Below are 24,831 nucleotides of genomic sequence, written 5' to 3' on the forward strand. Positions count from 1 at the left end.
GAGGCTAAATAAGTACAGAAGTCCTTTTGACACTAGCCCTCTAAGTAATTTGTAGTTATCTTGCTGAATCCTCCCAGCAAGCCAGTGGGATTCTAATCACATAATCCCTGTGTATTCTGAAACTAAATATTGGCACGTGAGTTCACTTTTCTAAAATACGTAATGAATTTGGTGGCATTTAAGAACTTGTCTTCATGTTCTCTCATGCAGTTTTGACATGAGCAGAAGATGCAGTCAGTGGAGAAACAGGGTGAGCATCCTTCTTCTTATGGAGCAGTTTTGTCCTTCCTAGCCTGGATTATTCTTTTGAATCTCAGAATCCTAGATTAGTTTGGGTTGAAGGGAACCTTAAAGATGATCTAGCTTCAACTCCTCTGCCATGGCCATGTGCAGAGGCATCTTCCACTAGACTTGGTTCCTCAAAACCCAGTCCATAAGTGCTTTATAACTAGTGGTGGCTGAAATCCAAGCATTTAACAAATCAAACCATGCCATGTCGTGAATAATCAGCTGGTATGTTGATAGTCTTATCTTTGTTATTTAAAAAACTGTTTCAGTGGTAACAACACAGAGCATTAAATCCAAAGTATGAAAACACAATTAGTTTCAGCATCCCAGTATTTTTGTGTGATCAGCTGAGTCATTTTTCTTTCTTAAAAAGAGTACAGATATGCTTATGCCTTATTTTTGCATCTTTTAAATGAGATCAAAAAACAGTTGCTTTTGTAAAGCACCTTATAATGTACAACTGATAAAAAGGGTTTGGTTGGGTCAGGTTTGGGATAATTCTGACCTGGATTGTTGTAGTTCCTTTATTTTCAAAATTGGAAATACATTTGGGAAAAAAAAAAGTTAAGGGAAGGGAAGCATTGAATTTGGACAAATTTTTGTTGACATTAATAGCAGTAGTCATATTACAGTTATTATATATAGTTGGTTTTGATACTGTATGTGGAACTGTAGTTAACACTTGAATCTCAGCTTTAATTTGGGGCCTTAATTCCTTCAGAGGACGTAAATTTTACTACTTTATATTAAATTGCATCACAAAAGCAGAGCAATGTTAAATGTTGATGGAAAGCACTCTGACAGATTTTTGGCTGAAGTAAGGTTTAAAAACCGACTTTCAGAAATAGCAGCTCAGAGACTTTCTGCTGTGGTGCTGGTACCCATGCAGGTGCCGCAGGGTCTCAGCTGAAACGCAGCAGTTGCTTCCAGAGCAGAGCAAGGGCTAATACTCTTGTCACACTCTTGCTTTTCAGCCTGCTTTGCCATTGGAGTTTTAATATTATCTGGTCTTACATGTGCTTTCTGTCCCTCTTGTTTAATATGAGGAGAGCTGGTCTGTGCCATGGTTTTTAGAAGTTCTTTTTGCTTGTTTTTCTGCAGCTTCCCGATTTTGACTTAGAGAGTGAGAGTAAGAATGTAGATGATCTATGGAATTTACAGTCCATAGTTAGATTTCTAAAGCAACTGGCTTCTGCTTCCAATATGAGCTGAATTCTGAATTTTTGTACCATTCAGAATCAAACAGAAAACCCTACAATGGGTGCCATGGTTTTGGGAATGTGGATGATTGTGAGGGAGTGTTGGGAATGTGAAGCAGACAGTTACAGATGAAGTGATCGGTTGGAATTACTGATCAACTTTATTGACACTGATGGTGCTTTGAGTTTTTTAGGAGGAAGTAGTAGTATTTCAAATATTTTAGACCCATAATTGTATGACTTTCATTTTATCCAGTAGTGAAGGCTGGTAATTTTTTTTAACTGCTCCCATGGAATTGGTCACACCCTGATTGTTGTGGAGAAATAAGGTGTTGTTATTTAAGCATTGCATTCAGAATACCTTTCTGATATTCTTTCCTAAAAAAATGTAAAAACACAGTAGCATACATTGATTGCATCTGAAGGCCGTAGTGTTTTTGGGTTTCGTTGTTGTTTGGTTAGGGCTTTTTTTGTGAAGTAAATATTCATGTGACTTCTGAGCCTGAAAGACTGCTCTTGATGCTGAAGTGAATAATGCTATTGACACAACTTCTCTTAGGCTTACTTAAAGTATCCAAGAAATAAATCCAGTATATCTTAATTTTGCTGTATTTCTGATGCATTCTGCAGTGCCTTAGTAATTAAAACTGCAGAATCTGATGAAAATTTATCAAACACATGAAAACAAGGCCATTTGTCATGATCAAAATCCTTTGAAGAAACTGTGTTTCTCTATTATATTAATGTTATTCCTTTGGTTGCTTGCCCCCCAGCCCTTTCCTCATTCCCTGCAGTGAGTTAGCACTGTGAATAAGACAAGGGGCCTAGGCATGGCTTATGGCACATGTTAAAATTGTTTTCTGGAGGTTGGCTCTCTTTATTACTCTGAGCCTCCAAACATGGAACTTATGGGTGCCGATCACAGTCTCTACACAAGAGTTAACAGCAGGAGTACAGTGGGCAACTAAATGACCTGTTCAAAGATGGGGAAACTGACTTGGAACTGCTGTTTGAAAACCAGCAAATCTTTTAAAATTATGATTTTTGATGCCTTTTTCTTCACATATCTGAGTAAAAAAGTAAATTTAGGTGTCAAGAGCGCAATTTTTATTGAAGAAAACAAACCTTCTACCAGTTAGCATGTTTTCTTGAATTTCTTGGGGATATTTGTCAGGAAAGTGATCACATAGCTGCATGCAGTAACCTAGTTTTAGGAATGCTTTTGATCACTAATAGAGCAGAGTTGTCAAGCTGATGTGGCTTCTAGAATGGATTGTTTTCAGGCTTTAACATCTTTCCCCAAAATAGGTTACTTCAGAGGAAAGCAGTACACATACTCCTTTGTTCCGTCTCTGGTTAAAGCCACAGGACATGGGTGATTTCAGCAATTAAACTGGGAAGCAGGGAAAGTTTCTCTGGGAACTGTTGTAGGAGAGTTCCCAACATCTGCTAAGCTATGAGCAAGTTAGCAAAGAGGACAGTGGTAGGCACTTGGGTTGGCATAGTAGAGCCTAAAATAACATTGCAATCCAGACAGAGGTAAAGCCTGCTTTCCCAGAAACAAAACTTGGCACTTTCTGATAGTTTGTAGCAGAGATGGGATAATTCAGTATTTAAGCTGGGGATGGACAATTATTCTTAATCATAGTTTAGTATATAAAAAATGTCCTCAAACCATGTAGTGTTTCTCAGTCTGGATACATTCAGTTAGATGTAAATGAAAATGCATGAAAAGTATAGTTGAATATCTTAAGCTTTGAAATCTGTGTATAGATATTTAAGACAATGCTTCAAAGTTCACTAAAATACTATTTTTATTGCTGAGATTACAGGAATAATGTGTTTGTAAATAGTTTATTGATAAACTGACTCCCTTTTCTCATGACAGGATTATTGAGGACAAAGTAGAACCTCCTCTGCTTTTCCCTCGTTCAAATTTCAATTAAAAAATTCTTTAGAACAAAGCTAAATAAATCTTTTCTGGAAGTATGGCAAGAAACAGCTGAGATTTTGGAGAGTATTGGCCAAGATTAGCTTCATAATCTTGTGCTCCTCCTTATGATATCTGGTGCTGTGAATACTTCGGATGTGCTCATTGGAAAGGTGCAGCAGGAGAATCAAACTGCCCTTACTCTGCAGTCCCATAATTATGGTGGAGCTTAAATATTGTTCTCTGTAAAAGACTAAAAGATGTGGTTATAGACAAAAGGATGCTGCCCCAATTATGTAAAATGACATGTTTAAACTCTAGGCTGCAAAAAAACTTTAGGCTGCATGGACATACAATGGGAAATAAAAATTCACGTGAGGTTTGTCTTTGAGATTCCCTGAAACTTAATGTCTAAATTAGACTTTAGCAATTAATATGGCATTGTAGGTAATGTTATCATGTTATATACTGTTATTCCTTCTTTTATTAACCCTTTCAATATAATTCCCACATTATAGTCTAAAAGCAAATGTTGTTACTTTTCTCCTATTTGATTAATGATGTTGCTATATTTCATGTGTGGAGCAGTATGCAGGATTGATATGAGCACAAGGTAATGCTTTTTTTTTTTCTCCAATAGCTTTGTTTTCCTCTACTGCCACTTCCTACTGGAATAGTCTCTCTTCAGGGATACCTTAGAGCTTCTTCAGATACCTTAAAAGGACTACAAGAAAGGGACTTTGGATAGGGGCCTGGAGCAACAGGACACAGGGAATGGCTTCCCAGTGCCAGAGGGCAGGGTTTTATGCGATATTGAGAAGGAATTGTTCCCTTTGAGGGTGGGGAGGCCCTGGCACGGGTTTCCCAGAGAAGCTGTGGCTGCCCCTGGATCCCTGGAAGTGTCCAAGGCCAGGTTGGGCAGGGCTTGGAGCAACCTGGGACAGTGGAAGCTGTCTCTGCCCATAGCACAGGGTGGAATGGGATTAACTTTTTACTGAAATTAAGAATAGAAATTGTGTTCAAGTGTAATTGAGTGAGGTTTAATTGCAAATACTAAAACATAACTGTTAACTCGTTTTGTGGCACAGCTGTGGCTGGTGGTGAGGACTGAATTGCTGTAGCTGAGGTTAAGCTTTAGTGTAGGCATAGCTCAGGTTACAGCATCTTATAATGATGTCATCCTGAAAAAGGAAGTCTTAGAGTATTAAACAAAGATACTTAGGGCTGCCAGTTTTAAGCTCGTGCAATTCAGGAAGCCATGTGACTTACCCACATAATTTGTTAGAGTTGCTGTGCCAAGCAGAGAGTATTGGCATGTCATTTGAGCTAGGTCAATGTGTAAAAATACAGCTGTGAATGATACTTAGCAAGTAGCGAAATGCTGTATAGTTCAAAGGAGCTTGTCTTTAGAGTCAGAAGGAAGAAATGTTGAATTTTAAGGATTACATTGTATACTAACTTGAATTCTGGATAAAGGCTGGGGGAATGTGGATTCTGGCCTTGGATTTCCTGCCTTTTCCCAGGTAACCTAAGTTTCTAATTGCTGTTATTTTTATGTCTATGAATGGAGATATGTATTTTTAAGGATTGCAATAATGCCACCTTCACTGCTAAAAAGTGTATTAATTGTTTAGAGAGTAAGCTTAAAGTATTTTTTGCTGTTGCAGTATCAGTGATGTGAAAGTAAATTTGGGGGGATGAAAATGTGAGTGGTTAGGATTTGTGAAAGTTCTTTGTTCAAGTTAATGCTGCTCTTCATTAGGATTGCCTTAATGGTAAGAAGCAGGAAAAAATAAGTGTTAAAGCTTGGCTCTGTGGTTTTTTTTTTTTTTTTTTTTTTTTTTTTTTTTTTTTTGTTGTTGTTTTTAATATGCAGTTAATTATCAGTTTAACAACTGATGCTGAGGTTACTTGCATTTACTTTAGAAATTTACCTGCACAGTAGGTTCTGGTAGGAAGCTCTGACTATGAAGAGTAGTACCAGCATCTTGACAGTTCATGCTGCCATTAAGAAGACATATTAGTCACTCAAAAACAAAAATGTTGACTATGCTTTATTGTCAATACTGAGCCCAAAATTATCTCATAAATAGTTGTTGTTTTTTTTTTTTTTTTTTTTTTTTTTTTTCTTCCCAATAAAGGAATCAGTCTTTACCCAGTCTATGCTAAACTATTCCCTAGCTTGCTGTGGTAACTCATGCCTTTATAGCTGGCCAGCTATTCAGTGTGGTGAAGGTTCCTCTCCTCATTATATTCTTCTTTAGAAGTCAGCCATTTTAGTTTTCTTGGTACTGTAACAAAACACCGGAGCGCTGTCTTTACTAGTGTGAATGTTTTATGACAACCCACCCAATTTTACAGGAAAACCTTCCCAAATATGTTGCTCAGGCTGTTAGGCTAGGAGGAATTTATAGGCTAAACAAGATACTGCAGTTCCTTTACTGCTGCAGCTTTGAACACAAATAGCTGGTTAATAGGCTCCCTACTGATTTAATCCCACTTGTAATGTACACCTGCTAATTTAATAAAAGTAATTTCCCATGTCTTGTTTACTACTTGGGGTTTTTTTTTTTCCTCACTTACTCTGACTCAGTTGCACTCCTGATTGGTGGAAAGCTTCTAAAATTTACTGTGTACAATGCTGTAGTCTCATCATGAACAGCTTTCTTTGGCTTCTGTCATGTTGCATTGTTTGAAGCCGACTGGCAGGATACAAGAGAACAATCAGGAGCTGGAGTAAGTTCACATCTCACTGCATATGCTTTAAAATTGGCAGAAGAACAATGTGGTTGGGGAAATCCCCTTGAACAAGTGCTGCACAGTAATCTGACTTCAGTGTTTGTGCAGAAAAGATCCTCCAAACTGTGACTTTGCATTACAAAATGTACAAGCAGGTCTTAGAACTAGAGTTGAAAGTTTTCACTTAGAATCTTTGCTTATAATTGTAGGTAAACAGGCCCCTTTTTCAGTGCTTGGTTTGTTCTTTTCTTGAGTACCGGATAGAGAAAAGCCTGGTGCAAATGAAGCATACTCAGTTTAGGTTCAATGCAGAATTTCAAAGTTACTGTTTAGTCCAGTAAGTGAGTTACCTCCCAGAACTGGTCTTTACTTCCCCTTAGTTTTGTGGAAGGCTTCAAGTTGAGTTTCTCTGATACTTGAAATAATCTCAACTCATGCTGTAGTTTTGAAGGTTTGAACATGAAGAAAGGCTTATACCAACTGATGTGGAATCTTGCAGCTTTGTGACACAGAAAATTGTGTTTTAAAATGGTTTTTGACTCAGGTATTTGGCTGAAAGAGCCTTGTCTCTAATAGACTACTCAAATGTTTCTCTCATGGTCTCCAACCGCATTTTTCAGGAGTGGCTTCTGAACCTTGCAGCCTTTGCATAACCTGCAGCAGCACATCCTCCAGTCACCCAAGCTCACTGATAATTCTTTACTCTCTTTATGTCATAAATATCCCTTTCTGCTACAGTGGGGGGAACTTGAATATAAACTGAACAGCCATACCAGGGAAGGGAATTCACATGTGTCCATAACCATGAATCCCACAAAACCAATAACAAAAATGATTTTTCCATTCTTTTGTGTTCTAATTTTGAATGTTCTGTTTGTCCCATGTACCTGTCCTGCAGATTGATGCCTTGTCTAAACACATTTAGTACCCAAAAATTTGCTGTCCACTGTATGTCTCAATTAGATGAATATAGGAGGGAAACAGAAGGGCTCTACCTAGTGCAAGGTGCATTAATGGCAGTCATTTAAAAAATTCTGTAATTCTGTTTGCTGATTGGAAGACAATTTTACCGGAGTCTTGTACTGATGTGTTTGTTGATCTTCTGGGAACCTCTCCATGTTTTGGCCAACAACCGCAGACATTCCAAGAAGGATTTAAGCAGCTTTCCTTCCAGCAAAATCCATGTATTTGTTAACTTAAATGTTAGTGTTTCTTAAGCCTTTGAAACTCTCATCTTTTTGGTTGCCATAGGACAGAGAGAGAGAGAGCAGGGCAATTGCCACCTCACCAGGGGACAGGTGGTGGTAGATCAGGGCTGACTTCTGGTAGGTGGAGTGAGGAAAAGAAACTGTTGGATGTCCTGGGAAAGTGCTTTACCTGTTAAGCAATTGGATGTGAGGCAAGAGCACTTGTGGGCACGGTCTTCAGATGCATGTTGTGGGTGTGGATCATGAGCAAGATGTCGAAGACATCAGGACTTGGCCAAGGTCTTAACACATCCTTTCTGCCTAAGCTCTAGTCGGCAAAGCTCAGGAAGTAACTTTGGTTCTTATTCTAGAGGGGTCTCCTGCATATTCTAATTTTCTGATGATAGTATCCGCTGTAGGGACCCATGTTCTCTTCTAAGCCTGAGGAGACTAGAGGCTTCAACTTAGGCACCTTGACTATTACCTTCTTGATTTTTGTCTTAAAAAAAGCATATAAAGTAATATAATACCTAAGTAAACATGCAAAGTGCATTTTAAAAATAAGATACTGCTTTATTCTATTTGAACAATGCAACTCTTCAAGGCTTTTTATGGCTTCCTTGCTAGTTGTGAGTTTTCTTTATTTTCACCAGGAAATATGGGCATTGTCAGTGTTGGTGAGAGCATTGTCAGACATAATTTTGTATTCTTTTGGCAAAAAGTGATGTCATGAGTACCATTCAGTGCTCAGCCTCAGTGTGTTGCTTGGGGAATTTCTCTAAGGCTCAAACTTTACCTTCATCTGAAATTCCTTATAGGAAACACTTATAATTTAGCTATATAATAGTTGGTATTTCTTTGTGTTTTCATAAAGACAGTCTGTTGTTTGGGATATGGATCAAGGTCAGTGTATTCTCTGCTTCACCAGTTTTCTGCCAGGTGTGCATGGTTTGGGCTGCAGCAGGGATTGTGGGTGGCCTCCCTGCATTGAGCGCTTCATAGCATATAACCTCTGTTTTTCTTCTTGGGTTTCTTGACTTGGGTGTGTAATTTGTAGGGGCTGTCCAGAGGAAAGTTCAGTTTGAAATAAGGTATTTAAAGATCCTGTAACTGTTGTTCTAAGAGCAATCTTTTTGCCAAGGTAACATATAACATACTTTTTGAGGACTATGGACAATTAACTTGAAGGACTAATCTCTCCCCTTCACTACCCCAAATACACAGTAGATTGAGAAGGCTAATAAAAACATCTCATGTTTTCTCAGCTGTATATCAGTTGCAAAACAGCCCACGCAGGTGGTAGCATCAGCCACTCACCCACTTGGAGGATGATGGACTCCTCGAGAAAAATTACTTGACTTGGCCCTTGCTTGGTAGCTGTACCTGTTAGCCTGTGGGGAAAGCTTTCACCACACCTACTGTGACTAACACTGGCTAGAGAACTTGAGATAAGGGTCATTTTTTAATGTCTGTTGGAAGTATGATCTTCTGTGAGATTTGACTGCTATTAACAAACCAATTTCTTTGGATATATCAGCCAATATTGCGATGGATAGGTCCTCATATACAGGTACTTTGTCCTTGGATATTTCTGATTTTCAGGTCTGTAAAGAATGATACAGCATTAACCTGTGAAAATGTACTGGGTGTCATCTTAACCCACTGCCTGATGTTATCATAGAGTAGTTTAGGTTTCTAAAGATGTGAATCTGAAGCAGTTAGAAAACCTTTAATGGATATAATAGTGTAACAAATGAAAGCAGTGTAGGAATCCCTAATTACCATTTCAAGAACGCCATCTTAAAGCATAGACATCCACGTCCTCAGTGCTGTGGGTTCACATGACAATAGGTTTTTCTTTATTACTGGTTTTGTTGTGTGGGTTTTTTTTTTGCGGGGGGGTGTTTGGGGGATTTTTTGGGGTTTTTTTTTTTTTGGAGGTTTTCTTTGTTGTTGTTGGTTGTTTTTTTTGTTTTGTTTTGGTTTTTTTTTTTTTTTTTGTTGGGTTCCCTCCACCCCTTGGTTAGTCTTTAGAGAGCTGCCATTGTGAATGCTCTTGTACATTTGTCATCTTCACTAGATGCAGCGCATCTAGGAGTGATTGGTTTTGGCTGTTTTGAAACATGTGACTGGGGGCAGTTTATCCATGGTTAGGTTCTTTTCATCTCCAGTTAGACTGCCTCAGTGTTTGTGAGATGCAGAGCTGCTGAAAGCTGTGGTGTTTGGTTGGGAGTAGGGAACTGCAGGGCAAGTTTCCCGGCAAAGCTGTTAGCTCATGATTTCCGTGGGCTGCTTTTGGAAGCTCCACATCTTTGGTCTTTGAGCATAAGACTTGTGGCCAGCTCCCTGCTGAGTCTTGAAGGAGTCTGAGCTTCACTGCATGCCTTTTGTTTCTCAGTCCTGACACCACCTCTGTGTTGCTGGACCTTGTCATTTAGAAGTTTTCAGGCTCTACTCCCCACCTGCCTTTGAGCAGGGAGTAGAAACTCCTTGATCAGATCTGTGTCTGAACAGACCATATGGACAATGAGAAAAGAAAGGAATATTTTACTTCAGCTTGGTTTCCATGGCATCCTGGGAAAATTGCTCTTGAACTCTGAGATGCTATCCTTCCAGGATCTCCTAGCATTGAGAGAAAAATGAAGGTAGCACTGATTGTTGTTGACTGCTTTATTCTGTCTGACAGCGCTGGGCTAGCATGTCAGGATTTGGTAGAAGGGAGGATAATAAAGTGCTTTGAAGAGCCCTATATCTGTATTTTTGCCTATGTAGGCAGTTTGTTGCACATGTGACCAGGAAGAAGTGTGCCTTTAGAAAAGGCAACAGAAGCATATACTGTTAATCAAGATCCCTTGTTGACCTGGTACTCAGCATAACTAGAGAAAACTAGTTATTGGCCCTGGAGCAAGCACTGGGCAGCTCAAATGCTGGGCTCTAACAGTATCTTTTGTACATCACGTTCCACTTTTGTGTCCCCTGTGGACATCCTTGAAGTTTTAATCTGAAGTAAATGGGAGTTATTCAATGACTTTTTTTCTTTTCCCACAGTGTTAGAGAGGTTAATTGCATCCTGTGCCTCCTGCTTTTCTGGCTATTTTGATGTGTTAATTTTTTTAGCATACATCTATTTATAAGGAAGGTTATTAAGTCATTTTCCTCGGTTCAGATGCTGCATTTTGTATTTGATGTAATGGTTTTGAATAGACTTTATAAAGTTCTATGTAAACTTTATTCGTAAAAGCATTCTGAAAGATGAGAGGTTGTGTAATGGTTCCTGATTTATATTCACTAAATATGCACATACATAAATATATCTTTCTTGGCTACATGTAGTGTGTCTTGAACGTGCCTGTGGGGTGGGGGGAGGGAGGGAGATAAGGTAGTGTTACAGTTTTCAGCAAGTAATCTGTGTCTTTTGCTTGAAGCATAAAGGTCTGCTTTTGGATTCTGGGGAAGGAGGAAAAGCGATTAAAAAAAAAAAAATTAAGTAACTATATAAGGCCAGTTGCTTAAATAAGTAAATCTAAGGGGTTAGAGACACTTGAGGAAGCACTCCTAGTTGTAGATGATCAGTGCCCAGCACACACTTTTACTCTTGTTTTGCTGAGTTTGTGCTGAGAGAGAAATCTCTGCTTTCAGTTCTACCAGAAGATTCTGTCCAGGGCTTTGTAAGACATTACTTGGTATCCTTTTCCTAGACTTGCCAGGCTCTGTTTCTCCTTTGAAGAATGGAAGATTCTGGTGGCAAACTACCTATAACTACCTAAACTATCCACCTATAGTTATGTGTAAATACATGTAGATATTAATTTACTCTGGTTTTTAGTACAGCCCTTAAACAGAATTTTTCTAGGGGTCGGCTTTTCTATCCCAGCTTCTATCACAGAATCATCTCCATAGAAGAATCTTTGTCCAGCTCCTCTAAAGGGCAAGTGCCACCACAGAGCGGTGTAGATAATTTTCAAAAAGAATTCATACCTGTGGATTTTGTTTGGTGTTTGTTAACTTACTAGGTCATCCCTCTAGCAGGTGATTGGAAGAGAAAGCATTATTTCATACTGAATTACTGAATACATTTTCAGTTCAGTTGCAAAATAATGAGATCAGGACCTCTGTAACTTGATGTCATTGACAAGCAGGAATGAATGCTGTAGTTTTGAGTCATTCCATTTGATGAATGTGTGTGCCTGGTTCTGTGCATTTAAGTGAGCAGATGACATTATGTCACTGTAATATGGAATGCTGGAGATGCAAGTGAAAACATTGATCAGTTCTGCAGACATGCAAAATAATTTAAAGGAGGAGTATGGTAGATGTCATGAAAGGAACTTAGCATTCATGTCCTTATTGCAGGTTGTTTTAGTGTTTCCTAAGTCAGCATAGTGCAAGTAATCTTTCCCCTGTCACCCCCAGCATGGGGAAAAGAAACAAGCAACATGCATTTCAGTAGTTGAGGCATTCAGGTCAACCAGACTGCATTTTAGAGTGTGTTTGTTCAGGCACTTGGCAATGCAGCTAGCTAAGGTGCTACTTGGAGAGACAGGTAATATAGCTGGCATTGCTCCTCTCTGGTTTGTAGGCATTTCAGGCTGTAATAGGGAAAAGTGCTAATTGTCAGTATACAGAAAGGACTATCAAAGCAGTATGTAAAAGCAACTACACATATTTTCATTTGAAACCCAGAATTAAGCAAACTATGATCAAGCAGGTTTGGTAGGAGCTGTCTGTGCTTGAGTACAATACTCAAGCGCACATGTATGTATGTAAGCTAGTGAACATTTTTAATTGCTGATTTAGTTTAATTTCTGTTACACCTAAGCATTTCAATTCAGTCTTTCCTTTTACTGGAGACTTTGAGACCATTTCTGAACTAGCTCCAAAGGCTTGGTATATCTCCTCAGCTGTTCTTGAATCTCAGTTGCATCAGGAAGAACGTAACTGGTATGAGAGGAAGGATTCTGTTCTTCCATACATCAATTCACTGGTCCTTTTCTCAAAGGTAGAATCAGTCATGTGTAATGGGCACTGTATTCTCAGGAGTGCAGCTTCAGTGTAGCCACAACAGTGATCAATTGGAGGCCAAGTCAGTAATATGTGGTTCTCCTGCCTTGGTTTCCTGCTCACTACATTGCTTTGGAGTCTTGGATCTAAGACATTACATAGCAAGATTGTTTTATTTCTTTAAAAACAAAGGTCCAGATCTTGTATATGAGGTACAGATCTGGAGTTTGCAGACTTCAACCTGTTTTCTCAGGTAAACTTTACAGAAGCAGCCATGAGCAATGCTAGAGCCCTGGCATTGCCCATTTGTTATGAGAAAATGGGACTCCCTAAGTCTGATGGCCATTTCTTACTGCTCTAACTCCAATTTGGATAGCTTGATGTAGCTCTTGAAGCAAATTTTCTGTCTCTTTTGTGCCTATTTGGCAAAATAACAATCAAAGTTGTAAGCCTAGTAAATGTTAGGCTGATATAAAGGTGCCTGAATGCTTGTATAGTGACTTCTCTAATTCAAGTGAAAAATGTGATCATTTTTGTTGTTGTTATATTTTTTCTTGTTTAGTCTTTGAGTAAAAACAGTGAAAACCAACATCAGGCTCATTTCTGTATGGAAGACTTTCCATGAGAATTCTAGAATTGGAAAACTGACTTTGATTCTCATCTCCCATTTTAAAAGACATAAATGGAGTACTGTCACAAATTGCTGAAATTATTGTTCATTTCAGCCACAGCTCCAGCACTACAAATGCCTCGGAAAATGTACGGGCAGACAAATTAGATTCAGTTGGGAGAAAGGCTCATGATTATAAGATGCAGGAGAAAGCCAAATGGAGAAGATTGCCTTGAACATGAACTTGGCAGACTTGTTAGTAGCTGCAGATTCTGAAGGATGTGAAAGATTCAGGAAGGATATAAGGGGCTCAGTGTAATACTTCACAAATAAGCAAATCAAATGTCCAGGACTATTTCTATAATGTTTTCTGTATAATGTGGACTTTGACTAGCACAGTGCTATTTGCATTTCAGGTTTTATTTGTCATATTTCTAGTGCTACCACTTTAGGTAAAGAGGAGGCTGCTGACTGAACTCAGTGCCTTTCACCTCCTTTAGAGCTGTTCCACCTTGCAAGACTTTGAAGAAAAAATGTGTATCTACAGTTATATATGAATTGTGAGAATATTTTACAATTTCTTTATAGAGTTTCTGGTACTTCATACGTAAATATGTTTGAAGTGGTTCTGCCTGCTTTCATCTGATATTGTATTTGTTGCAAGCACTTAATTTAGTACAAAAAGTACCTTGAGCACACAGAGTTGCCAACACTATAAATAGTGGTAGGGTAGTTATTTGTTCATTCTGTTTCTCAGTAAAAATTGGTAATAAATTCATAGTAGCTACCTGTAATATACCTAGGTCAGCCCAAGCACTGTGTGTGATAGTTTTGGTGCACACCAAAACTATCACATGCAGGATACTGATTAAAACTCTGTTGGCTTCAGGTTTTTCAGCTACAGCCTCAAATAAACAACATCTCTGTGAAAATGAGTATTGTTGACAAGATCTATCACCTTTATCCCTGTTTGTATCTTCTACTTTGCAAGTGCTCTTGGAGAAGGTGCAGGGATGTCTTGGAGGATGTGCAGTGCTATATGTACACCTGAGCTTGTTGATGCTGTGGCCATGAATATCTGGTCAATACATGCACATACTTGCTTGGATCTGCAGATCAGTACATCTGGCTTTTAAGTGCGTTGAGAAACTGATCCTAATTAAGCAGCCTATGTTGAGTACCAGTAGGCTTTAATAGCTGGCATCTGGACATGAGTGAGGGGATTGTGGATTGATCTGTGTATATACATCTCCAACTGCTGATGTTTCTAGTTACAGTTACTACTGCCACAAGCCAAGATGCAAATGTCTTTCTATATTCACTGAGGTGAGGTTGTGCTGTCAAAGGTCATCTTATCCTGTTCAGTGTTCTCCTGCAATGTCTTCTACCACCAAATATTAGAACTACCATCAAATATTAGAACTTGGTTTTGGGCAGTGTGTTCTAGTTGACATGAGGTCCATGTGTATTTTTGGACTCATGAATATCAGCACAGTGCATTCTTTAAGCTATTTCATTCATGTAGGTTTTTTTGTTGTTGTTACGGATTTTGATAGGAACATAATTCCTCTGGTTGAGATACACCGTAATAAAACATTTTTATTGCTTACTCATGAGTGTAGCACAAACTGTTTTCTATGTTCATTTGTCATAAGCAGATCAATAATTTATTTGTATTCATACCAGGACTTGATAGTCCAGTTTTTGTAGTAGACTTAGAGTTAACTGTTATTCCACTAAGGTAGTGGAATAATGACTGGGAACATCATCTGTGCCATGTAGGTAAGGCAATACAAATACTTGCAGATTATCTTCAATAGTTGGAGTTGTCCTGTGTCCACATTTTCCTTGTGTATATCGGTGTTTTCTGTCTTACTGAATAAAGGCAGTCAGGTTTTGCCATTTTGTGTGAAAATTATGAAGCCTTGCTACAGCTCATTGCTGTATAGGTAAATTCTTGCCCAGAGTACAGGTTTTTTGGAACTCAGATTTTCCTGTTAAAGGAAATGATGAAATGGAAGAAGTGAAGGCATACTGTGTACTATTGTGTGCTGATAGCCACATTAAAGAGTCTTCTTGCCAGAATTGCACAGTATCATATGAGATGATGCTCCTTATAAGCAGATAAAAAGTTAAGTTGAAACGCCAGCTCTTACAACCCTTTCCATTCAAGGAAGGATTCTTACAGAAGTAGCTTTGATTCCACCATGTATAAACTTAACTGATCCTTTCTTTACCACATCAGTCCTCTGATCAATCCTAAAGAGTCCCAAACCCCCGTCGTCCCAGGTTTAGTGTGTAGCAGCTTAACCACATACCTGCTAGATTTGGTTTCCCTAAAAGTACCTGGGTCTCAAAGAGCAGTTCTTATTCCTTGCAAATATTTTTTCAGTATTTCTCGTTTCTCTAGGAAATAGTTTTCTCTTGTTAGACCTCCACATCACCTGGGAAACTGAGCCAAATTGGTGCTTTGTATCCCTGAAGTTCCTTATAATAAATTCACTTACTTGTGGGAACTGCAAAAGTAGCAATCTTCTGTTCAAGCATGGAGTGCTAAAGGCCACAGAACATATGGTGATTTGGTATTGGCAGCTACTGATGAAAAGTTTTGAAAAGATAAAAAACTAACTTTTGTATTGTTGACCAAATGTTCACTTGTTTCTGTCAACAAATTGTTTTGAGAACAGCAGTGAAAATGCTCTTTGGAATGAAAGTGTCCAGGAGAGAGGAAGTACATTAGCTTTGAACTAGTGTTTTGGAGTATATTTAAACACTGTCTGCACAGGAAAGATTTCGGTACAGTGACACAGAAGTCAAATTATATATTGAAAATGATGATGGCTTACCAGTGATACAGTGTACAGCGAGTTCAAAACCAAACCCCCTTGTTTGCTAAAAATACAAAGCCTGAAGTGTGCTTCCTGGCTTCAGCTTGAGTACTTACTGAAGGTGAAATGGTGATATGTCTGGCTGCCTCCCTCCTAATAAATTAAACGCGCCTGGGAACATTCCCAGGCACTGTCCAACTGGCTCAGGTCTGCCTTGTGCATTCTCTTCAACCCTTAGCTAGCAGAGCAGGGGAGCTGCATCTGAATTGTCCAGTGTGACTGGGTCCCGATATTGTGCGGCTCACAAACCTGGGAATTGTGTGGGAGAACAATAATTGGCACAGCCTGGTGCTGGGGGATGTCCTAGCTGTTTTCTGGCATACATGATCATGTTCCAGGGCCTGGGAATATTTCCAGACAAGGCTTGATTTATGAGTACAGATGTTAGTACTTGATTCTCCTGAAACCTTTATGGACTAAGACATGGAAAGGACTCTTTGCATCACACAAGATTTTGGATGCTTCAGAAAGGTAGATTTACGAGTGAGTGATTCCTGTTTATTTTGAAGCAGTAATTCTTCACTATTAAAAATCTGTACCTCCTATCTTACTTTCATATGGTTTTACTGGTGGTTAAAATGTCTTTCAGAATTCAGTCACCTTTCCAGCACCACCTTTCAGGGATGAGTGGACATGCCTGCCCTCTGTCAGGCGATAGGTTGTGTATGAATGAACATACTGTGGCCTTTCATGGAAGTACTGTGTATGAAGTATGGTTTTTAGGGTTGCGAGGAGCTTAGTTTTGATCTGGTGTGCGTGTGTGTGAATTTTAAGAGTCTTAATTTATTGCCTGGGTGACGTGGTGAGGGGATGGTCTTGCACCTTGTAGGCAATGGATCTTTTATGTCAGCAGGAAGTAGAGAAACCTCTTTTTCTTTAACTGTTTCTTCCATCAAACAGTAAAAGCTTTGTTGAGCTGACTTCACTGATCATATGGAATGATTTCCTGCAGGCTCTTTCTTCTGTGTTTGATTGTGCATTACTGGAGTTTAAGTATAGTCCTGGTGTAGATGAAACAGTAAAACACTAATACTAATCCCAGCTCTAAGCAGATATCCATCCCAGAGGATAGCATGTCATGTAAACCAATTACTTTGGAGCAGTTTTGCTGCTCTGAGTGATCACTTTTCTGTGCCTCTTGGCCTGTCCTCCCCTCATGGTGTTTTGAGCTTCATTCCAAGCTGTGGCTCTGTCACACAGTCTGCTTCAGGATACTGTTTGTCTTTCTGTAGATTGTGGAATATGCTGTCTGCTTTAAATATTAATGGGGAGAAGAGGTTAGCAATGTAAAATACTGTTCCTATTCATCTTGTTTTGTCAAGGGCTATGAAATTTTACTTTTGCATGTGCTATATCAAAAGCCCTGTGAACCAAATGCATGGCATGTCATGCTTACACCAGTGATGCACCCCACAATTTTGGGAACGTGTAATCTGTGTGAAAGCTCCACGGTTTTGGAGCACTGCTTTGTATGAAGGATCCATTGCTCAAAGGTAGTGAGCTGTCAGAGCTCACTGTGTCAATTAATATGCAGCAGGCTTTGTGTCTGGTGATTGTTCTTCTAATTGCATGTAAAGATGATCTGTCTTAGCAGCAGTAGTGGTGCATATTTAAGGACACAATACAGTGCAGAGATGCTCCCTGGTGTCCATTTGTCTTCAGGGCAACTACTTCAATCCTTGCAAAGCTTCTGGTGGCCTACAGTTCTGACTGCATCTTAGGAATGTGGAAGAGAGGCTGCAGGCCCTGCTGATGCAGCCATGGGCAGGATCCCTCTTTGTGCACTTGGTCGGGAGAGCTGTGATGCTGCTTGAGTCCGACCTGGATGCAGCTTGTTCAGGATGGTTGGCTTTTCTGAAGAGCTGGATCTGTGCCAGAGAATGGGTCTTCATCTCTGGCTCTCTGCTGCTCTCTACTAGGCAAACTCATCTAGTACAAGATTTTACTTGTACCTATAATCAGTAATATATCAAAAGGCCTTATTTTATTTAACATATTTATTAGTGATAAAAGCAGGCTGTTGCCACCCATAGTTACACTCTCCTTCTTTGTAGTGCTCATATGAACTACATTGAAGAGAAGTGACCTGACTGAAAAGTAACACAAAAATGTATTTTCAGCCATGTTTGTTCTCTGGTCAGATAGCCAGTTTATTGATTTGGGTTGCTTCTCACTGGCATGCACATTTCAGCCTCACTGGGATGGCATTAGAAATGAGGTATGTATGGTAGAGCAAGAAGAAAGCAAGACCCGTGATTGCCTTCACCAGCTGCCAACCGTTAGGTTTTATTAAGAGTCGCTGTGGAATTGAGGTGGTTGTTGGTTCACAGGCTGTTAATTTTAAAGGTAATATAGCAGCCAGCCAGGCTTCAGGCTGCATAATTAGGAAGCGGAGGTTCAAGTTGGTTGTGAAACAAATTCCCTTAATTTCTGAAGTGAGAGGTTTAGTTGTATGTTACTTATATAAAATAAACTGTCTGTTTTCAGTGGTCACTGAGCAAGTATTTTATAGAACTGAGCTTCATTTATGCTTCTGAAAGTCTGCTGCCTGTTTACAACCCTATGCTGTTTTCTTGCTTTGTTTAAATTTGCCTCTGCTTTAGTTTGTGTCTATGACTGAATGTTCATTTATCTTTCCCATTGTGATCTGCTCCTTGAACCAGTTTGGTAAAGGCTTAGTTGTCTTTCCTTTTCTCCTGCTTGATTTAGCAATTAAAGTTGTTGTGTGATAGTTGAATCTTAAGGTACTACACTGTAAAACATTCTGTTTTGTATACTGTGTGAAAGAATATTTAGTTATTTAATCAAAGAGAGTACAGAAAATAGCTAAATATCAGCTCTAATGTGTTTTTCTTCAGAGTTTGATTTTCCGTTTTTCAGAATAGCAACAAATTAGTGTGTTGCATGGAAGATGAGATTAATGCTGAACTGGTGATACTTGAACTTTAGATTGTGATGTTCAGTTTTGGATACACATGGCCTTTGTTGGAAGTCTTAGGGCAGTTTATGTTTAGAAACAAACAAAAACAAAAAAAGCCCAACCCAGAAACTACCTTTTAAAATTGAATTTTGTAAAGAACTAGGCTGAGGAAGTTTTGCCTGTTTTAAGGAACATTGCAACTCTATCAATTACTTTAAAAATGAGAACTTGTTCACCTTTAAAAACATTTATCATTTACCTTGAATCACTTGTTCCATTTTGATAGCCTCCTTCATATAGAAAATATAGCATGAGATGTCAGTTTAAATGCCAGTCTAACGGTGCTCTATCTTCTATGTGAAAGGAAGTATTCTGTACATGTTTCCATGTTTGACATCATGGTGTTTTGAATAACCATGTTCCATATTCATATCAATTTTTTGTTTTTGTTTTCAATTTATGCACAGCACTTGCTCTGAAATTTGGGGACTGAGTACACCAAACACGATAGATCAGTGGGATACAGCAGGCCTTTACAGCTTCTCTGAACAAACCAGGTGAATATTCTGCCCTCTCTCGCATCATAAAAATCTTGTGGGAGGGATTGGCTTTGGAGGGTCTGTAATGGGATGCTTTAGCTATAAAATAGACTAAAATGATTCCTAGGCCTCTCATGATACAGCTTTTTGAAGTATTTCCTTGCCAGTGTAGAAATCAGTGTGTTCACAGCTGATGTTTTGACCAATGAAACTCTTAATTCTACTATTACTCCTTTTTCGTGCCAGTGCTATTGAAAGAATGGGAAGACTTGTTAAATGCAAACTCTAATGTGATTTGGTATTTTTATTAACAAAATTGGAAAACTTAATTCTTTAGACCTAATCTTACAAAGTGTTTAAACTGCTTTGTATGCCACAAGCTTTGAGTTAAATCTTGCTAATTGGCTCAGATACGAGCTACTAAAGAACTGTTTGTAAATTCTTCAGTACTTAATGGTGGGCAAATTCTGAACAGGGTCTTTATTTTTTCATGTCACATTACTTGATTTGTGTATTGAGGTTTGTCTCCCATCCCATAACAATCATAAACATCTGCATTTGTGTAAGCATATGCAGTCTGTCTTAAAACTAGCAAAACATTTTCAGCTGGTAGCAAGGCAGATGAAGTGAAGAAGATAAACTGTACAGCCCTTACAAGATGTGCATTCATGTGTTTTGCATTGCAGTTATACTGCCATGTGGATCACTTGGGCAGCTGACTGCTTATAGGCTTATTTGCAGTCCTGTGGGAGTTCTTATGCTTAAAACCATAAAGCATCCATGCCACAGCAAAGCCTTGAGGTACCTTTAGCAGTGGAAGGGACCACATCACAAGTGTGTGATTTTATTTTTAACTGTCTTCTGCACTTAAAAGAAAGTATATGAAGCAATCATTCTGGTTGGATGTAAGGGGCTTTTAATGAACTCTAAATTCACTGGCAATAATTTGAGCAGCTCAAAAACGAGTTGACATTGCTTGATACAATTATTTTCCTTGCATTTGAATCCTTTTAATTAGAGTATAGCTGTCACTAGCAGAGTCAACGCACTGAATTCTGAGAATGAGCTACCCATGTGTGTACTCTGTTGCTGGAGTGATCGAGGCAGCACGCAGTCTGTAAATGCTTCTCCACATCTTTCCCCTGCAGATCTCTCGATGGCCGTCTGCAGGTGTCTCACCGCAAGGGATTGCCACATGTCATTTACTGCCGCCTGTGGCGCTGGCCAGACCTTCACAGCCACCATGAACTTAAGGCAATTGAAAACTGTGAATATGCTTTTAATCTTAAAAAGGATGAAGTATGTGTAAACCCTTACCACTACCAGAGAGTGGAGACACCAGGTAGGAGAACTTATTCTGACTTCCTGTGGCAGAATCTGTTTTTGTTTGTTCAGCATAAGGTTTTAAATCAAAAACAAGAGAAGGGTGATGTCCTCTCTTGGTAAAAGTACAAGATTCTTTTTGAGATCATACCCCTGAAAGTTTTAAATAGCAAAGTTACTGAAAAATCTTTACAAATGTGTTTATAAACACTTCCAGCACTGCTAGCAATTTCCGTCTGGCCAGGTGCAATTCAGACTGGATAGAATAAAAAAGTTGATTTACCTTTGCTAATGTGGAATAGTCTTATTTAAGGCACCTCAGGAATCCCATCTCTTCCAGTAACTAGCTGTGCAAATGTAGTATTAGCAGTGCTGAGTTTCAGAAGATTTCAAAACGTCTGAAGAAACTCTTAGATGTTTTTAGATTTATTGTTTTCCTTTTAGCTTACAAAATGGTGCATTTTGATTACCAGTGATTTTTGAATTTTGCCTTTCCAGTCTTGCCTCCCGTGCTCGTGCCGCGGCACACTGAGATCCTAACAGAGCTGCCACCTCTGGATGACTATACCCACTCCATCCCTGAGAACACTAACTTTCCAGCTGGGATTGAACCACAGAGCAATTACATACCAGGTATTTTCTTAACTCCCACTGTACACAGCATGTTCTGACATTGTGCCACTGGAACAAAGATGCTCATTTCATCCTTTAAAGTGATCAAATTATTAATTGAAATAAGCACCACTAAATTAGATTTAGTTGATTTTGTGTATTAATTCCAGTGGAAATACCTAAACACTGTTGTTTGCAGAACATGATCCTGCACGAAACCATATTGCTGTCATTTCACAATACCTGACTTGGTTTCAGTAGCTTCTTTGAGATCCAGAATGCTAATAAGTCCAAAGTAGATCTTCACCTTCTGCTTTAAGCTTCTTTCACAAACATGCAGGGGTTGCCAAATGCTGCGCATTTGAGATTGAGTAATAAACTGATGCTCAATCTCATCCTATGTAATATGTGGGGAAAACTTTTAAGTTGCAAAGCAATGACTTTAAAAGTGTCTTGATCTGTAGTTTACATCAATAGTGCTCTGCTTTAGCTTTTTGTTACTATTGTGCGCATACTGTTTTATCTTTCTAGTATGAAAGAACAACCTAACAATATTGAACTGTTAAAGAATTTCTCCTCCCTCTCTTTTCCCCTTTTTCCACCCCAAAACAAACAACAATGCTAATCTGCTGCACTGAAACCCTGTTAGCCTCATTGAAACATAAAATCAATGACCTTTTTTTCCTGCCCCAACTTCCTGTTTCCTATCTCTTCAGGGAGTCGCTTGGAGTGTAAAACCAAGTAAAGCTGAAGTTTGCTCATAAATGTTTAATGTGTTCATGTTACGAATAAGCTGAAAATTCACATCTGGAGTCTCTGAAAGAATGAGATGACTGCCCCAAAACTCAAATATATGCAATGTGCAATGTACATACAGGTCTTAAGCAGAATGTTGCTTCTGTTTTCGAATGGCATTAAACAATCAATTTCACCTTTCTGTTTAATTTTGGCCACATCTGTTTCCACCTTTATAGAACAATTTAAGGTGCTTGAAGTTGGTGTTGCTTTCTTAACCTGCGTATAATTTTTTAACTCAAACTGAGGGCTTTTGGTAAGATTTGCAAACAGCTTACTGGAAAGCCACTTGCTGCAAACCCAGTGCTATGGAAATGAGCTAAAGTAGTTATTTGCAGGAAGTTTGCTCAAGGTGATTGTAGGAACTCACATGATCTTCAGTGTTTATGCAGGTAACCACACCTCCTTGTCTTTGTCACTGACACCCTCCTCCTGTGCTCATATCGTGGTATCTTACTTTATTTGACCTTGCTGACTTAATCTAGAATGCTTGGCTGGGTTCTGATAAGCCTTGTGTGCCTTGACAGCCTTCTTCAGGGAGCAGTTTTCTTCAGCGGTAGGGCCGGCTCACGTCTGGTAGCTTTGTACCCCAGACCTGTCTCAGTACTTGATCTACAAGATAGCTTGGTGGTAATGAAGGTGCAGGGTGGCCTTGGGAGCTGCATGTTCCAGTTCAGGTTCTGGATGAGCTGAGCCGCATCATCCACACTTCTGGCAGCACTCAAGCTCTATGACAAATTTTTGGTGCCCCGCCTGAGTGTTCATTTCCAGCTGTGTGGTGCTCAACCTCCGACCTTAAACTGTTAATAGTACTAGGTAGACTAAATCATCTCTGTTTGGGCAGAGACTAGGCATGGAAAATAATCTGTGCCAAAGATTCTAGATTAGCAACTGGAAACGGAGTCATGGGTTGGATTGGAAATGTGTATTGACCTTTTGCCACAGCTATGGGCTTAAGCAATGGCTAATGATTTGGAGAATGGTGGAGTCCCCTGTATCACAATGATTGCTGTAAAAATCTTCAAAATGGATATAATTTTTGTTACCATATTTCTTACTAGTGAAGATTTCCTTTAATTGTCCTTTTAAATTCTCACTTGAATTATGTCATGTCTATATTTAGCACACAGAATGAATCAAAGATAAAATTTTCTCAGTTCATTTTAATTTAATCAACTGACTTAATCTAGTTTCCTCTCACTGGTTTCCTTCTGATCTCACAATATTGCAATATATCTCAGACATGATACTTGTTATAATTTTATTTTATTTCTTAAGCAAAAAGGCTTTATCTTTAAATTTCTGCTGTTTGGTAATAACGTAATTAAAGGTGTTTAATCCCTGGAAGTTTCAGAGACAATTCTAAGGTGATTGTAAAGATAGTTAGCTTCAAACACTTTCACTAAAGAAACACAGGTTTTGCCTGTAATGTGTAGGAAAAGACATTTGCCCAGTTCAAAGAAACATATTTCCTGAAAGGCAGTTGGTTAACTTGTTATCTGGATTATGAAGAACATTTTGAAAGGAGAAGATGAACATGCATACTCTCCTGGGTTTTTGAAGATATTTCGGAGGAACTAAACACAGTTTCTGGTGTCAGAACGCTTCAAAGTTGGTACTGAATTTACTTTGGTCTGGGAAATTCTGTCTTTAAAGAAAGCTAGTTAAAAGAGCAGATGATAGTTGTAATAAAGCTTAGAAGTATTAGTAGTAATAATATAACTTGTGCAGTGTTCTAAGTTAATATAGTTAAAAATGAGTCAAATCAGCTGTTGTGTATGGAAGAAGTACATATTTGGGGACTGAACTGAAAAACAACCTTTAAATCTAACAACTTCAGTAAGGTGTGGGAGGATATCTGATCTGATGGTTATCCTACATAAAGACAGCTCACATTATTTTTTTGTGGAAATCACCAGATGGTTTTTTTCATTTGTAATTCTACTAAATATGAAAGCTGTTGATCACAATTGCAAAATTGTTACTCATTGTAGTGACAGCATCTTGTCTTAAATGGAACAAGGATTCTGGTATTTATATAACATATTTCAGCAACTGACTGACATACAAAAGAAGATACATTTTACATACCAATAAGGCAGGTAACATGTTTATAAGTCCTACTTGAAGGAAAAAAGGGACAGTAAAATGACATTCAGATTCAGTCTTCAGGTAGGTGTAACAGAGCTCAAGAAGATGTCATTACAAAATGCACAAGACTTGAATCTTACAGAAGTTTGCCTAGTCATTTTACAAATTGGTGGATTTTTCTTTTTTTTTATAAGAAACACCTCCTCCAGGATATATCAGTGAAGATGGAGAAACAAGTGACCAGCAGCTGAACCAAAGCATGGATACAGGTAACATTTAATTTTTGTCACTTTCAAGGCTTTGTATTACTAGCTGTGATCCCTCTGCATAGGAGCATGAATTTAGCCCAAAAGATGGTGTCAGTTTTCCTCTGTAAAACCCGGTGTTTTCTGCCTAAAATACCACTTTCAGTCTTTAATGAACAGAACAATTTTTTGCCAGGGAAATGCTGCTAAAACATTCTGTGGCATATTAAGTATATTATATTTGTTCTGTAACAGAAGCATACAAGTCTAATTAAGACTTCACCAGAAACCCTTAAAATAGATTTTAATAGCTAATTGGTTTCAGCCATTCCCCGGCAAACAGGTTAATTGAAGCACAATGTCTGTTGGCCTAAACAAGGTACAGACAATCCATGTTCTGAGAACCTATCTCAAACTCTGACAAACTTACCACTTCTGCCATGTTTCAAATTAATTCTTGTGTG

The 24,831-nt window shown here is 38.7% G+C and overlaps 1 protein-coding gene across 2 annotated transcripts in view; it reads left to right on the forward strand.

Moving 5' to 3' along the window:
- SMAD2 (SMAD family member 2) overlaps window positions 1-24,831 on the forward strand; it is a 49,096-nt gene that overhangs the window by 13,153 nt on the left and 11,112 nt on the right. The window contains exons 3-6 of one of the 2 annotated variants that reach the window (XM_068176664.1): window positions 19,230-19,319; window positions 20,450-20,643; window positions 21,123-21,257; window positions 24,317-24,391. In XM_068176664.1, the coding sequence (XP_068032765.1) occupies window positions 19,230-19,319; window positions 20,450-20,643; window positions 21,123-21,257; window positions 24,317-24,391 (494 nt within the window). The remainder of the gene's footprint in view (window positions 1-19,229; window positions 19,320-20,449; window positions 20,644-21,122; window positions 21,258-24,316; window positions 24,392-24,831) is intronic. The other variant, XM_068176665.1, reaches the window with a different exon arrangement.

This window comes from Anomalospiza imberbis, chromosome Z (genome assembly GCF_031753505.1).
Source record: "Anomalospiza imberbis isolate Cuckoo-Finch-1a 21T00152 chromosome Z, ASM3175350v1, whole genome shotgun sequence".
Lineage (NCBI taxonomy): Eukaryota > Metazoa > Chordata > Aves > Passeriformes > Viduidae > Anomalospiza > Anomalospiza imberbis.